The following is a 15,156-nucleotide window of genomic DNA, read 5'->3' as shown; positions in this document are numbered from 1 at the left end:
CGCACCATCGGGGGGCCTCGAACGGACCATCGGGGGGCCTCGAACGGACCATCGGGGGGCCACGAACGCACCATCGGGTCAATCTGCACTTGAGGAATATGAACAGAAAGAATGACATTTTATACTATTTTGAATTTTGTGAGCTTTTATGTAATTTGAGTTAAGAAGGGTTTGGCAACTAACGATTATTTTAGTAGACGACCAGTCACCGATTATTTATTTTTTAGATTTGACGACTTTTTTTTTTTTTTTTAAATGTTTTTATATTTCAAAATAAAAAAGGCAAGGCAAGTTTATTTGTAGAGCGCATTTAATACACTAGGCAATTCAAAGTGCTTCACACAACAGGAACAAAATTGCATTAAAATCACACAAAAATTACAGACCACAAACATAGCATTCCAGACTCTCTTTCCCATATTTATTTGACATTGCAGCATGACAGGCGTCTCCGGGATGGACACATCACTTTTAGATTGATTCTTTCCCATATCAGCGCGCTATCTGCCTCTGCACACGTCTGTGCTGAGCGTATGTATCTTTTACGACGACTTTCTTGTCGACGCCTCCACCTTATGTGTGGCGCTTTGTATCTTTAACGACGGACACAGTCGTTAAACAAACACAAAAACAGACAAAACAGGACAGGACCAAAGAGTTTAGCAAAAAATAAAGGCATAAAAAAGGCACATAAAGTTGGTAAGTGTCAATTTTTCTTTTTTTTCTTTTTATTGTACATTTGGGACTTTAAATAAACCAAATACAGGTTTAACTCTGGTGATTGAAGGCTTCTGGGCGGAGAATATTTACGAATAAAGTGTATCAAAGATAAACATTTTTTAAATTGTTTTTTCTTTTTTGACATTTTGATTTGATAATGCTGGTGTCTTTGTTATAAAAAGGTATTTTTACCACGTGTTTTAGAGTCTGTTCAGTCCAATTAACGATGACGATTATCGAAATATGATCATTTTATTAGTCGACCACATTTATCTTCAAGATCGTGCTAAAACTGTTCAGGAAAAGTCAGATTTAGGATTTTCCAAAACTTGACGAAGTGCAAACGGTCTTGATGAGTATCGATACTTTTGAGCTTGTTGTTAGTTTCAGTGAAGCGTTTGCTGCTGAAACTATAATACAAATGTCACACAAGCGTTTCATTATAGGTCCTTGTGAGCGTTATTATTATGTTTATTATTTTGTTTATTAGGCTGATGTGATTAAAGGTGCACTATGTAACTTTTCCGGCACTTGTTATCACGTAGACGTTATTGCTAGTCGCGCTAGCTCAAGTTACGAGTCAGATCTGTGGAGAAGCAAAAATTAAAAGTTACTGTCATCATAACTGGAAAAAGCTGCTGTAAAACTCGTTGCATTGAGTTGTTATGCACACACAGTTGCGTCATTTGGGGAAACTTCACGGCAGACGCGCGTGAACAGAAGCTGTCACTTTAACGAGCCGCACGAGGTCAGTCCGAGGCTATTGTTGGTGCAGGAAGTGGGAACGGCACGCGGCCTTTCAAAATAAGATCACTATAATTTGACAACTGCTGACGGTGGCACATTATTTTCCAGATTAATTGTACTGTATTTACTCATCGCACTGCTGTGGAAGTATCTAGTTTGGATTTAACAAGTAGGAATATAAAGAAAAACGTAAAAAATTATAGAAAATGTGGTGTTGCGGTACATACCAGGAGTATAAAATAAAATAGCACAAAAAAAAAAAAAAAAAAAACTGCAGCAATAGAAGCGAGTGCTGAAGCGGAACAGAGTACTAATATATAAGTACTTTTATTAACTATTTTGTAGAAACTGTACTTTTTAGTGTTAGTGTTTAGTGCATTAAAGTGCCTATGACAGGTTTTTACGATTTTCCAATTTTAACTTTATTTATTTACTTGTTTTACATATAAAGGATAGTTTTATACCGATCGAGCAGGTATTTGGGCAGAATTTTTAGAAAAATCTGTGGAAAATGACATCACACGTGGGACCCTCATTCCAGTCAAAGTTTGTACATAATTTACACAAAGAAAACAACATTTTGATATTCTAATAATGAATTCAACAAAATAAAGTCGCTATTGTATATTTTTATTTGTAAAATTTTGAAACATTGACATTAAATTCATTTTTTCTCAGTGTTTGCTAGATAATTTCCTAGTTTGATGTCATCAATTACAAACAGGAAGTGAAATTATAAACCTCCAAAATTCTGAGATCAGATTTTTATATTTCTTTAAATATCAAAATTCTGATTATATTAGTCTTAACTACATTTTAGTTCCATGAGTCGTCCGACCTGTAGGGGGCACTTTAAGCTCTTACCACAAGAAGGTTGAGGGTTCGATCTCCAGAGCACGTGGGACCTTTTATGTTGAGTATGTTGCATGTTCTCCGTGTGTTTGTAAAGGTTTCCACTGAAAACATTGTGCTTAAGGGAACACGACTCATTTGGAAAACCTCCAGCGCAACTGAAGGGTTGAATTAAATTAAAAGTGCTAAAGCCCCACTGTGTAAGTTTCACCTCATTAAAACCTTATTCTCATGCGGGTTTCTTGAATGGCTTAAACCAATCGATCGCCAGGTATTTTTGTGCAAAAGAAAACACCATTCATAAAAAAAAATGCTTAAAGGTGGAATGGACGATTTTTTGGCCCTCTTCTTTCCTGGCGTGGACTGCCGATTAGACCTACTGTTCACCTGCAGCCTCGTCGGCTCGTCCCCAGGAGAGCAGCACGTTTCCGCGCGTCTAAGCGCATGGATCTATCATAATATAGTTCCCTCAGTGTACAGGACAAAATTAAGACAGAGAAAGACAGTTTGAGCTCAAAAGAGACAGAAATCTACGGAGACGAGAGATGCGATGCGATCCGTTGCGCTAATAAACAAACGCACGTGTTAGCAGTGACGCTTTTTTGTGCGTCCACACGGGGGAGTGCGCATGCGCACTTCCACTTGAGTTCTCAAATCGGCCTTTAATGTATCATCTGAAATGTTACGCAGTGTGCTTTTTTCAACTAAAGGAATGTAGAATTTTTATTTTGAATTTCATGACTTATATGTGTCCAGACATTTGAGGTAATCATGTTCAAATCAAATATAGCTTTTATTGACAACAATTGTTATGGTACTGTATTCATCTTTTTGATTTTTTATTAACGGTAATTTAGTGGGGGGAAAACCCCATTGATTTAATTAATCTATTTTTTATTTTTAATGGCATTAGTTTAAAAACAAAAAACGCATTCATTTAATTAAAATTTTCTTAGTTTATTTATTTATTCAATGGAAATTGGGCCATTTGGTAAGAGGTCTAAAACATGAAAATAAAATAATTTAAAAATCCAGCTCAAGAATAACATCTGCACATTTCACTCTTTTTAAGGAGCTACAGTTCATTTGTGGCTTCACAGTTTTAAATGTTGTTCCATGTGTTCATCTGTTGCCTTTCAATAAATAAAAAATTAAAACTATAACATAACATAAAATGCAGTGAAAACCAGGCGTTTCCAGGTGACTTTGAACCTTTGACCTTTTGTAAACCTTCGTTATTCTTCGAGCAGCCTCACAGACAGAACCAGACACAAAGCGTTCTCTGTGTCCGTGTTTGCTGAACTAAAGAAAGTCGACAGCAGCGGATCACAAACGCCTCTGAAGTGACGGGAAAACAGAATCCGTCTCTCACACGCTTGGAACAAACACGCTTTTTTAGCCTTCATGCGGTGATTTGTACAGTTTTTTTGAAAAGACAGTGTATTTTTCACTCAGAGAGAACATAATGATCTTTATACTCATAAAATACTACATTCGAACAGTTGTAGTTTTGGAGTTACTTTAAAAAAAACTACATTTCACCAAGAAAAGTTCAGATAAAACAGACAAAAAGGCCAAGTTTCTACTCTGATTGTTCATTGTTATCTGTTCATTTGCATACAAAACATCACTATTCCTGATTTAAAGCCAGTTGTTTCCTTGTGCAAGACCTAATCCAGCTCTGGTTTAGGTCTAAACTTGGACCGGGTTTAGGTCTAAACTTGGACCTGGTTTAGGTCTAAACTTGGACCGGGTTTAGGTCTAAACTTGGACCGGGTTTAGGTCTAAACTTGGACCGGGTTTAGGTCTAAACTTGGACCTGGTTTAGGTCTAAACTTGGACCGGGTTTAGGTCTAAACTTGGACCTGGTTTAGGTCTAAACTTGGACCGGGTTTAGGTCTAAACTTGGACCTTGTTTAGGTCTAAACTTGGACCGGGTTTAGGTCTAAACTTGGACCGGGTTTAGGTCTAAACTTGGACCGGGTTTAGGTCTAAACTTGGACCTGGTTTAGGTCTAAACTTGGACCTGGGTCAGATATAGTTTCATCCTGTCACTGCTCGGATGCTGTAAGTATAAAAATAAATGAACGAGTGAGGCTTTTCCGACACTGCACTCTCTGATCCATCCACGAGAGGTTTTATGTGAAAAGCTCTTGATGAAGTGACAAAGACACATTGATTGAACCACAATAATCCTAATGTAAAGATTCACATTTATAAGTGCTTTGTCTCTGCCACTTGAAGATACTGAGCGCGCTTCAGAAGAAGTGTCATTAATAAAGACGCGGCCGCATGAAACTTTATTCATGACAAAGTTCTGACTGGTTTATTATGAAAAGCACAGCCTAAGCCCCGCCCCCTGCGTTACCTGAGCCCCGCGCGCACCTGACGCACAGGTAGCGCACAGGCTGACGCACAGGTAGAGCAAAGGCTGACGCACAGGTAGAGCACAGGCTGACGCACAGGTAGAGCAAAGGCAGTTCAGAGCTCTGGACAGGAGCAGGAGCAGGAGCAGGGGCAGGAGCAGGGGCAGGAGCAGGAGCAGGGGCAGGAGCAGGAGCAGGAGTAGGAGCAGGAGCAGGAGCAGGAGCAGGAGCAGGAGCAGGAGCAGGAGCAGGAGACCAGCGCGAGGCCATGGCGGAGTCTCAGCTCACGGTGATGGATGACGAGCACGTGAACGAGAAGATCCCGGAGTCACGGCCCGAGTTTTACTACAGCGAAGAGCAAAGAGCGGCTCTGGAGCAGCTGCTGCGGAACGGAGACGGCGCCTTCAAGATGCGTCTTAAAGAGGACAACATAAAAGACTTCCTGTCCGCGCGAGAGGTCAAGACGCTGCTGAAGGTCTTCCACGAGTACGACACGGACAGTGACGGCGAGGCCGCGGCGCACGAGCGCTCCAAAGGCTCCAGCAGCGCGGACTCCGGGGTCCACTCCACATACTGGCCGGAGATGTCCGACACCGAGGTCCCGGCGCTGGACCTGGGCTGGTCCGGCAGCACGGGCCTGTACAAGGGGGTGACGCGCGTGCACGTGTACACCCACCCGCCCAAAGAGCCCGGACCCCACATCAAGCAGGTGGTCCGCAAACTCATCCAGGACGCGCACAAGGTACGAGCATCTCATTGGTCCTCACGGGCTCCTGATGACCTTTCACCTTTCTAAAGATACAGCCTGATGCTGCTGGAGCGCGCGTGGCTCTGGGCTCTTGCTCTTCTTTTTGTCACATTCATTTCCCATTCCACACGTGTTAAATGTCACCTCTTCACAGTTTAATTAATATGTTGAAGTGTTTTGGTGGACCATGACATTCTTTAAAGAGAAAGAGCAGCTCTCGAACCCTGACCCGAGGAAATGAGGAGGCCACTTTCACATTGTACCCTCTTTTTAAACTGAATCCCCTTTGGAAAGCAGGACAGTGTCAGTCACTTCTCACACTCGCTGACCTACTTTAGCCAATCGCAGTCAATTGTCTGAAACGGTGAGTGTGATTGGCCCCCGAGGGTCAGGTGACTTCAGTGAAGGGGACAGACAGTGACCATCTCCGAAGCTGTCATGGAAACTGAATATCAAGTGAAGTAGCTTACTCAAATATAAAAATACTTCCACCTAAGTACACACTTGAATGACTTTTTCTGGGGGTAAAGATGCAGTACAAGGTCTGTTTGGTGGGAAATATTTGTGAGATTTTTCTGTACAACTGCTTTGCAAATACACGTGACTCTTGTATAAGTTGAGGGCTAAACTACAGGATCATATGTTACACTTTACTGTACACAAAGCAGAATCTTGTCTTATTGGAAAATGTTTCAGAACCATTTTGTTTTTAAAGGATTTATACCGGACTCGGCTGACGATTTGAGAGTGAACAATGAGTTAATCTTGATATTTTCACACATAAATACGCAGTTTCTGAGTACTTTTCCAGCATAATTTGTTGTTTTGAATGAACTCTTGTGCAGTTTGGGTCAAATACACGATCAGAAGTAAAGAATTGACCAAGAATGTCTTTAGATTAACAGTATTATATCTATTCTCGACCTGTTTCGATATGTTGAATGGCTTTTAGGTCATTGTATTTAACATTTTCAAAAGACCGTGTGTGTGTTTTATAACCTGTACAGAGTTGTATTTGAAATGAGTCATCTCGTGTTCTCTCGTGCAAATAATTACAAAGCATTTATCAGTTGATTATTGACGGGCAGGTCGGTACAAGCTTCACACACACCTCTGCACTGGAGAAGGAAATATAAAGTAAAAGGAAGCCAAATAAGGCATTCCGTTTGTCTTGGCAAGATGTAGCTCACTTAAAAAAACGAGCGTAGACTATTTTTGGCACTCGCCTCAAGCGACAGTCGAGTGATCGTACCCAGATACTACTGTTACTAAGATAAGCCTTTATTTGTCCACACAATAGGGACATTCCAGTGTTGCAACACAAAGTAGATACAGAAGTAAAAGAACGGATAACTTATAAAAAATGTAAAAAAAACAAAAACACTCTTGCTAGAAAAGCTCTTATAAAACTACGAGCGATTATGCATATGTCGTTGTGTTTAAATGGAATTGTAAAGGGAAATGTATCTAGACCTAGCTTTTTTGTCCTTCTTGTTTTATTTCTATTATTATCTTTATTATTATTATTATTATCTTTATTGTTGTTATTATCATATTTATTATTATCATTATTATTATTATTATCATCTTTATTATTATTATCATATTTGTTATTATCATTATTATTATCTTTATTATTATTATCATCATCAGTATTATCATCATTATTATTATTATTATTATTATATTTATTATCATTATTATCATCATTAATATTATTAGCATTATTATTTCCAGGAGGAGAAACATTAATGTTAATAAATGAGACCTCACACACGTTCACACTTGTTTGGTCCAGGTTCAAGCCCAGTTTAGTTCGGATGTAGACTTGGTTTGGTCCTGGTTTAGTTCTAGGTTTAGTCCAAGTTTAGTTACAGTTTAAATGTTGGGTTTGTTAGACTTGGGCTTCACATCTGTCGTTATATGGTCCTAAATTGAGTCTTTTTAGTCCAGACTTGGTTTGGTCCAGTTCCGGTCCTTGTTTAGTCCGGGTTTAGTCCGGGTTTAGTCCGGGTTTAGTCCGGGTTTAGTTTTGGGTTTAGTCTCAAACTGTGAATCCACAAACTTTACTGATCCACACGGGAAACGACTTGGACACGGCGGCTGACGCTTTAGAATATAATAACACATGAATAAGTGTCAAATGAGTGAGTTGAATGTAAATAAATGGTGTTTGTACTTTTATGATCCATTTGGATGCAGGAAGTTAGTTTGTTTTATGATGTCTGGAAATGTCTTCTTTTTAATATTAAAGGGTCTCTGGAGGAGCGAGTGAAGGTAAAAGCCCCCTCGTCCCTGTTGAAGGTCTGTGCGTACGAAATACAAAGAACACAATATGAAATCATAACATAAACGTGATTCATGAATGATAGATTAAAAAAAAAAACTTCCGTCTTAATAGAAGAATGCACAAGTTAAAGTTTTGAAAAGTTAAAAAGTCAAACGGTGTGGAAAGAAAGACGACATGGCACGACTATTTTTGGGAATGTTTTGTTGTTGAAATATTTCTATATTCGGATTTTTGATCACATCTTAACATAATTCAATGGTTTCAGATCGTCAATACTTATTCAAATTAATCCTTTTCAATTTGTTGAATTTGTTTTTTGCTGAATTGCCCATGATTTCTGCAAAGCAAAAATGTTGGTATTATCTTAGTTTTGGGCGTGTTCACTGCATCAAAGCTGGAACCAAACCAGGACTAAACCAGGACTAAACCAGGACTAAACCAGGACTAAACCAGGACTTAACCAGGACTTAACCAGGACTTAACCAGGACTTAACCAGGACTTAACCAGGACTTAACCAGGACTAAACCTAGACTAAACAAGGACTATAACAGAACCAAACCAGGACTAAACCTGGACTAAACATGGACTATAACAGAACCAGGACCAAACCAGGACCAAACCAGGACCAAACCAGGACCAAACCAGGACCAAACCAGGACCAAACCAGGACCAAACCAGGACCAAACCAGGACCAAACCAGGACCAAACCAGGACCAAACCTAGACTATAACAGAACCAAAACCAAGTCCGCACCGAGACTGAAAAGAGCTCGATTTAGCACCAAATAACGACAAGTCTGAACCCTCCGTAAAGCTGCGTGGACACGTTTAACTTTTTGCCGCAGTTTTCCACTTTCTATTTCGTCCGCGTCAGGTTTAATTGACTTGTTTATGCTCAGTTAATCGCTAAACCTGAGTCGGAGTTTTGACACCTTGATTACACCAGATTTATGACACGTTTTTCTCCTTCTCTGTTTGTACCATTTGGAAAAGTGAGCGATAGATTATGTACTTCATCTGCTCTGAATTTGCATATAAACCGCGGCTCGTGTGACGTGTTGAAGGTCGTGGTCGGTTCAGGTGTGCAACACGGTCAGTCCTGTTATTATTAAAGTCCTGTTTTTTGTTGTGCAAGACCTTGTTTAGGCTCCGAATATTTATGTCAGCTTTTTATCATTTAATCAACACCAGGTGATTTTAATGACTTACGGCACTCATTTTGAACTTTTTTTAATCCATTTGAACACTTGACGCAGACTAAAAGTGGGACGTTGTGTCAAATTAAGGGGTGCGCTGTAACTTTTCAGGGGCGGGGTAAGTTAACTGCTTGTCTCTAGGGCTGCAATAATCAATCGGAATTAAATTAACATAACCAGGCCATAAAACAAGACATTCATAACAAAGAAACTGGTATTATTTAAAGCAGAACAAAGTATGTAATTTGGGGCGTTTGAAGTGCCTGTCGTCGCCCCCTGCTGTTTTTGAGCGGTAAACCAGCCCAAGATAACTCTCCTGAGAAACCCTGGCTCTTTTTTTTCTGTTTGGCAACGTGAAATGTTTTTGTGTGTGATTATATGATTATTATTATCATAAATACCGTAAGAAAACAATGTATTTTCACAAGGACCTGCAGGGGGAGCTCTATCGCCAGAGTTACTTAGTTTTGCTTTAAATTAAAATCCACAAATAATTTTAAAAAAATTCATCAATAATAAACTATTTATAAATACTCACTGTTTATGTTATTAATGTTGTTAGCGAAGGTTTGTTTATTTATCAAATCATATTTAAATACTTTTTATTTTATATCTGGCCTTTTCGTCACTCAAATATCCCTTGGAAATCATGCTTACTCACTGTGCGAACACGCTCGCCTCTCCGCAGATCTGACTTTTCCCACTTCTTTCCATAGAGATGAATATGTTTAATGTCATATTGTGGAGGATTCTGGGCCAAGCAATACCACATCTCCAGACAAAGTGCGCCTTTAAAATGAACAATTCAAATATTATTCCACTAGTTTGCACACGTTTTATGAATACGATTTATATTTTAGGGAGATTCTTGTTCACGTTGTTGTTGATTTTTGACATTTGTTGTGTGAAAAGTTTGGAAAATCCTGTTTTTGTTCGTCAACCTTCTTAAACAGTGACTCGCTGACATAAAAGAGGAGGAAAGTGGCTCCGTAGCGTCTTAGAATTCCAGAAATATGTCAAAAAATCAGACTGACTTTATCAACATATTAACCTGTTCACCCACAACAACCTTATTATCTTATCTTCAAACGTCAAATGTATTAATAAATTGTATAAATCTGTCATTGCTCGTTCATTGGAGGTTTGGAACGAGGATTTACTTTAAAACGGGACTGAATTCCTGTTGAAAAAACTCTGCACGCAAAAGGAAAGCACGTCTTTTACAACTAAAGGAGCGAGATGTACAAAAAATGTATATTTTAGCAACGTTTCTGAGATATGTAAATTAGAATCTCATGTGCAATGAACAAAACAAGCTAAACAAAAATGTGATTAAAAAGCTAAGACAATAATGGGAATGGGAATAAGCTCGATACAGATTTCAATACCACAACAATAATAATAATAATAATAATAATATGGACAATAATACACTTTTTTCAACACAAAGTTATAGTGCTTTCTTTATGTTTCAATGTGTTGTTATGATAGTTCTAATAAAGGTCAAGATCAGTCTAACTAATTGGGAAAAGGTGAATTTTTGGATTAGTGTCGGATTACGCTGTAATCGTCCAAATAAATGTTGGGTTTCAGATGTCATTCTCCATTAACATTTGCAGCAGACGTTAAAGCTAAAATTAATAGTGTTAAAATGCAGATTTTTGTTGTAACGCAAGAAGTTAGTGATTCCCGTCATCGTCGTACATACAAATGATAATTTTCACCAATCGAGCAGGTATTTGAGGAGGAAATGTTGAAAAATCTGTAGAAAATGACAGGAAGTGACATCACACCAGGGACATGACTCATTCCAGTCAAAGTGTATGCAGAATTTACACAAAGAAACTACTTTTTTGACATTCTTAACATCAATTCAACAAAATAAATTCGCTCTCAAATATTTTTACTATTTGAGAGCGAATTTTTCGGGTCCTGACAAGAAACAGGAAGTACCATCACATTAGTCCTGTTCTCAGGTCTCTGCACTGGCTCCTGTGGCTCAGAGAAGAGACTTTAAAGCAGCTCTGCTTGTGTACAAGTCTCTCCATGGCCTAGCACCAAAGTACATCTCGGACATGTTAGTGCCATATGAACCATCTCGGACTCTGAGGACCTCAGGGACCGGCCTCCTGCTGGTGCCAGAGTCAGGACTAAACATGGGGAATCTGCGTTTCAGTTTTATGCAGCTAAAATCTGGAAAAGTCTTCCTGAAGTGAGACAGGTTCTACTCTGACAATGTTCAAATCTAAGCTAAAAACTGTTTTGTTTAGCTGCGAATATGACTGAAAGGATTTTTATTTGCACTCTTCTCTTTTATGTGATTTCATTAGTTTAGACAATCAGTTGGACTGATTTAAAAGGGAGTTGGACTCCGAAACACGTTGGACTTGTAATAGTACGTACCATCAGTTGGACTGATTTAAAAAGGAGTTGGACTCCGAAAACACGTTACCCTTTGTGGCTAGGTGTTTTTTTATTATTATTTTTTTTATTTAGTTAATTTTATCGTATTTCTGTTTCTGTAATTTCTTTGTGATTTTAATGCATTTTTCCTGCTGTGTGAAGCACTTTGAATTACCTTGTGTATGAAATGTGCTCTACAAATAAACTTGCCTTGCCTTACTAGTCACACTTTTAAAACATTGTGACCCAGTGTTAGCTGGGTAATTTCCTAGTGTGATGTCATTAATTACAAACATTAAATTCAAAATATCTATCTGCGTTTTAGTTCAGTTAGTCCTCCGACCTGTAGGGGGCACTTTAATAATGCCACTGTCTTTGTTATAAAGTTTTTGTTTTTTGTTTTTTCAAAATACAACTTTTTTTTTATTGTCAACTCATCAATGAATCATTTTTGGGTCGACTTCAGCTCTAATCCCAATAAAATGTGCTGAAATGTGCTAAAACATGACATTAAGGCAAGGCAAGTTTATTTGTAGAGCACATTTCATACACAAGGCAATTCAAAGTGCTTCACACAGCAGGAAAAATGCATTCAAATCACAAAGAAATTACAGAAATACAATAAAATTAACTAAATTAAAAATTATCAATCAACTGATTTTCTAAACTAATAAAATCACAAACAAAAGAAGAGTGCAAAGAAAAAAATTAACTACAATAAAATTAACTAAATTGAAAATTATCAATCCAACTGATTTTCTAAACTAATAAAATCACAAACAAAAGAGAAGAGTGCAAAGAAAAAATTGTTTCAGTCATATGCGCAGCTAAACAAAACAGTTTTTAGCTTAGATTTGAACATTGTCAGAGTAGAAGCCTGTCTCACATCTTCAGGAAGACTGTTCCAGATTTTAGCTGCATAAAACTGAAACGCAGATTCCCCATGTTTAGTCCTGACTCTGGGCACCAGCAGGAGACCGGTCCCTGAGGTCCTCAGAGTCCGAGATGGTTCATATGGCACTAACATATCCAAGATGTACTTTGGTGCTAGGCCACGGAGAGACTTGTACACAAGCAGAGCTGCTTTAAAGTCTATTCTCTGAGCCACAGGGAGCCAGTGCAGAGAGACCTGAGAACAGGACTAATGTGATCATACTTCCTGGTTCTAGTCAGGCCCGAGCAGCAGCGTTCTGGATGTACTGCAGCTGTTTTACAGCTCGTTTGGAGAGACCAGTGAGCGGCCGTTACAGTAGTCTAATCTACTGGAGACAAACGCGTGGAATTAATGTCCTGGTTGAGGTTCAAGTTTCACACAAATGTAAACACTGCCCAGTTAAACTCAGAAATGTCACTTTTATGTCCTTTTTGACACAATATCTGGCCAGTTTGTCTCTTATATTACAATAGACTCTGAGATTATAACACATTTCTCTGAATATCTGCCCGTTTGTTGCGCGCTTCTGTTCTCCTTGAAACTAAGCTATAAGGTTTGACTGATATAAAAGGAAAAGTGTGACTTGCAATTAATTGTAGAGAAAGTGCGTTAATGTTCCAGACCTCCCGCTGTGTGCTGCGATGCTCGACAACATAATTGTACTTTTGGTCCATTTGAAATAGAAAAACTATATCAAAGGGGAAATGTACATGTGGAGAAGTAAGAAGGAGGCCTTACATGCATTAAAGTACAAACATTTATGTGAAGAAAAAGTCTGCTTCAGGTTTAACGTTTTTGTACTAGAGTACAGCAATATCTAGACCAGGGTTTTTAGACCTTTGGGTCGAGGCAAATTATTTTGTTTGAAAAAATTAAACTGAAAACGGAAATATTGTCAAATCTCACCATAGTAACTGTTTTTAGACCTGCTTTAGTCCTGGTTTTGTCCTGGTTTGGACCTGGTTAAGTCCTGGCTTGGACCTGGCTTGGACCTGGTTTAGTCCTGGTTTAGTCTTGGTTTAGACCTGGTTTAGTCTTGGTTTAGACCTGGTTTAGTCTTGGTTTAGACCTGGTTTAGTTCTGGTTTAGACCTGGTTTAGACCTGGTTTAGTCCTGGTTTAGACCTGGTTTAGTCCTGGTTTAGTCCTGGTTTAGTCCTGGTTTAGACCTGGTTTAGTCCTGGTTTAGACCTGGTTTAGACCTGGTTTAGTCCTGGTTTAGTCCTGGTTTAGACCTGGTTTAGTCCTGGTTTAGACCTGGTTTAGTCCTGGTTTAGACCTGGTTTAGACCTGGTTTAGTCCTGGTTTAGTCCTGGTTTAGTCCTGGTTTAGACCTGCTTCAGTCTTGGTTTTGGTCAGCTCTGGTTCAGTCTGCTGTGGTCACAACACCCTGAAGTGTAACTCCCATAACAAGAGTGATTGATTTGAACTGGGAAACTGCACTTGTCTTGTCAATTTAAACGTGGCATTGAAAAAAACAAAAAAAACTTAAATATAATAAAGATTTGTTATAATAGTGCATTACGTTGTTATCATTGACTGCACATGTTGTTAATATTACTGTCATCATTATTACTATTACTATGATTATGAATGTGCTTTAACCATTTAGTCCTGGCACTGAAGTCAATATCACGCTGTATATTTGATTGTGATGTCATCGTTCTCCGTGCCAGGTTCTAGTGAAGTGAAGCATTCTGGGATCGGTGCCAACTTAACTGTCTTTACCCGGAAACCAAAGCGAGTGTCACGTGTTTGTGATGAAAGACAAAGGTCGAGACTGTTTTGTCAAAGATTAAGCAGAGTACAAGTGTAAACTAGCACAAAACTTCTACTTTTGTTTGTTCTTTTGGTTCATTTGCTCTCTCCCCATTTAAACTGAACCTGCGCCCAAAGCTGTTTGCGTTTTTTAATAAATGAAATAATAATTCATAGATTTATTCTGGACATTAAAACTTCTATTCTTGATTCATTACAGTTTTATTTGCAAAAACAAATTAGGCGTAATTTGAATTTTTACACCATTTGCCTGTAAAAAATCTAGTTTACTCGAATGCTTAATACGATATCTGTATTATTTCTGCTCTAAAATGTCAACAAAATGAAGAAAAAAACATATATATCAGATTTGTCTCCATAGATTTTTTTTTGTCCCACTTTACAGTCACTTTCAGAGGCAGTAAAACGTCTTTATGATTCATTTTTATAATTCATTTACAGCGGCTGATATTGACTCTGCGTTTGTGTTCGCCTGGAAAAACGAGTTCTTGAGCCGAGGCTAATTACACCTTGGGCTTTTTTACGAATCGAGTCTTTGTGATTGTGGGCGTGGCTTATCTTTTTAACGGTTGTAGGGTTTAAAAAAAAAAAAAGAACTCGGGAGGAACTTCCTTTTGTTTTTATTTGAAAGTCTGAAACGTCACGGCTTCAGTGGGCGGGCCAGTCCGACGTGTTGGGCAGGTCCGAGCGCTCCAAAGACACGGGACGAAAGCCAGGGTTTTTAAAGCGTCGCAAACGGTTCAAACTATCACGATATAAACATGTAAACGAGAATGTACATGTGATTAACTATAGCATTAAACATTTATCAGTTTCGCAGTTATATTTATATCTTCTGTGGATGAAGCTTTGATCAGAAAGATAAACTGCAACGTTGATACCAAGGAAAACATTACGATACCACGTTAAAACAATAATCACTTTTTTGTCGACTCCGACGCTTACATTAAAAGTAAAAAGAGTTTGATTAAAATGTAAATGTTATAATAAACATCAATACTATGAACTAAATTCAAATAAAATGTAAACAACTGCTTGTTTTGTAATTGTTTATTAAAAAGAAAGGAGTAGTTTAAAAAATCAACGTAGAAAACTCATTTTCAACAAAAATTACCGTATTTC

At 38.4% G+C, this 15,156-nt stretch overlaps 1 protein-coding gene across 1 annotated transcript in view; it reads left to right on the top strand.

The window, feature by feature from the left end:
- Positions 1 to 15,156, top strand: part of fam83fa (family with sequence similarity 83 member Fa) — a 96,596-nt gene that overhangs the window by 60,712 nt on the left and 20,728 nt on the right. Inside the window, exon 2 of the mRNA XM_072442875.1 lies at positions 4,937 to 5,427. Coding sequence (XP_072298976.1) covers positions 4,954 to 5,427 — 474 coding nt within the window. The 5' untranslated portion in view covers positions 4,937 to 4,953. The remainder of the gene's footprint in view (positions 1 to 4,936; positions 5,428 to 15,156) is intronic.

Source organism: Eucyclogobius newberryi, unplaced genomic scaffold (genome assembly GCF_026437365.1).
Source record: "Eucyclogobius newberryi isolate DKJ021-1_F unplaced genomic scaffold, fEucNew1.0.hap1 SCAF_13, whole genome shotgun sequence".
NCBI lineage: Eukaryota > Metazoa > Chordata > Actinopteri > Gobiiformes > Gobiidae > Eucyclogobius > Eucyclogobius newberryi.
The sequence above is the reverse complement of the archived record's forward strand: the minus strand, read 5'-3'. Positions and strand labels throughout refer to the sequence as shown.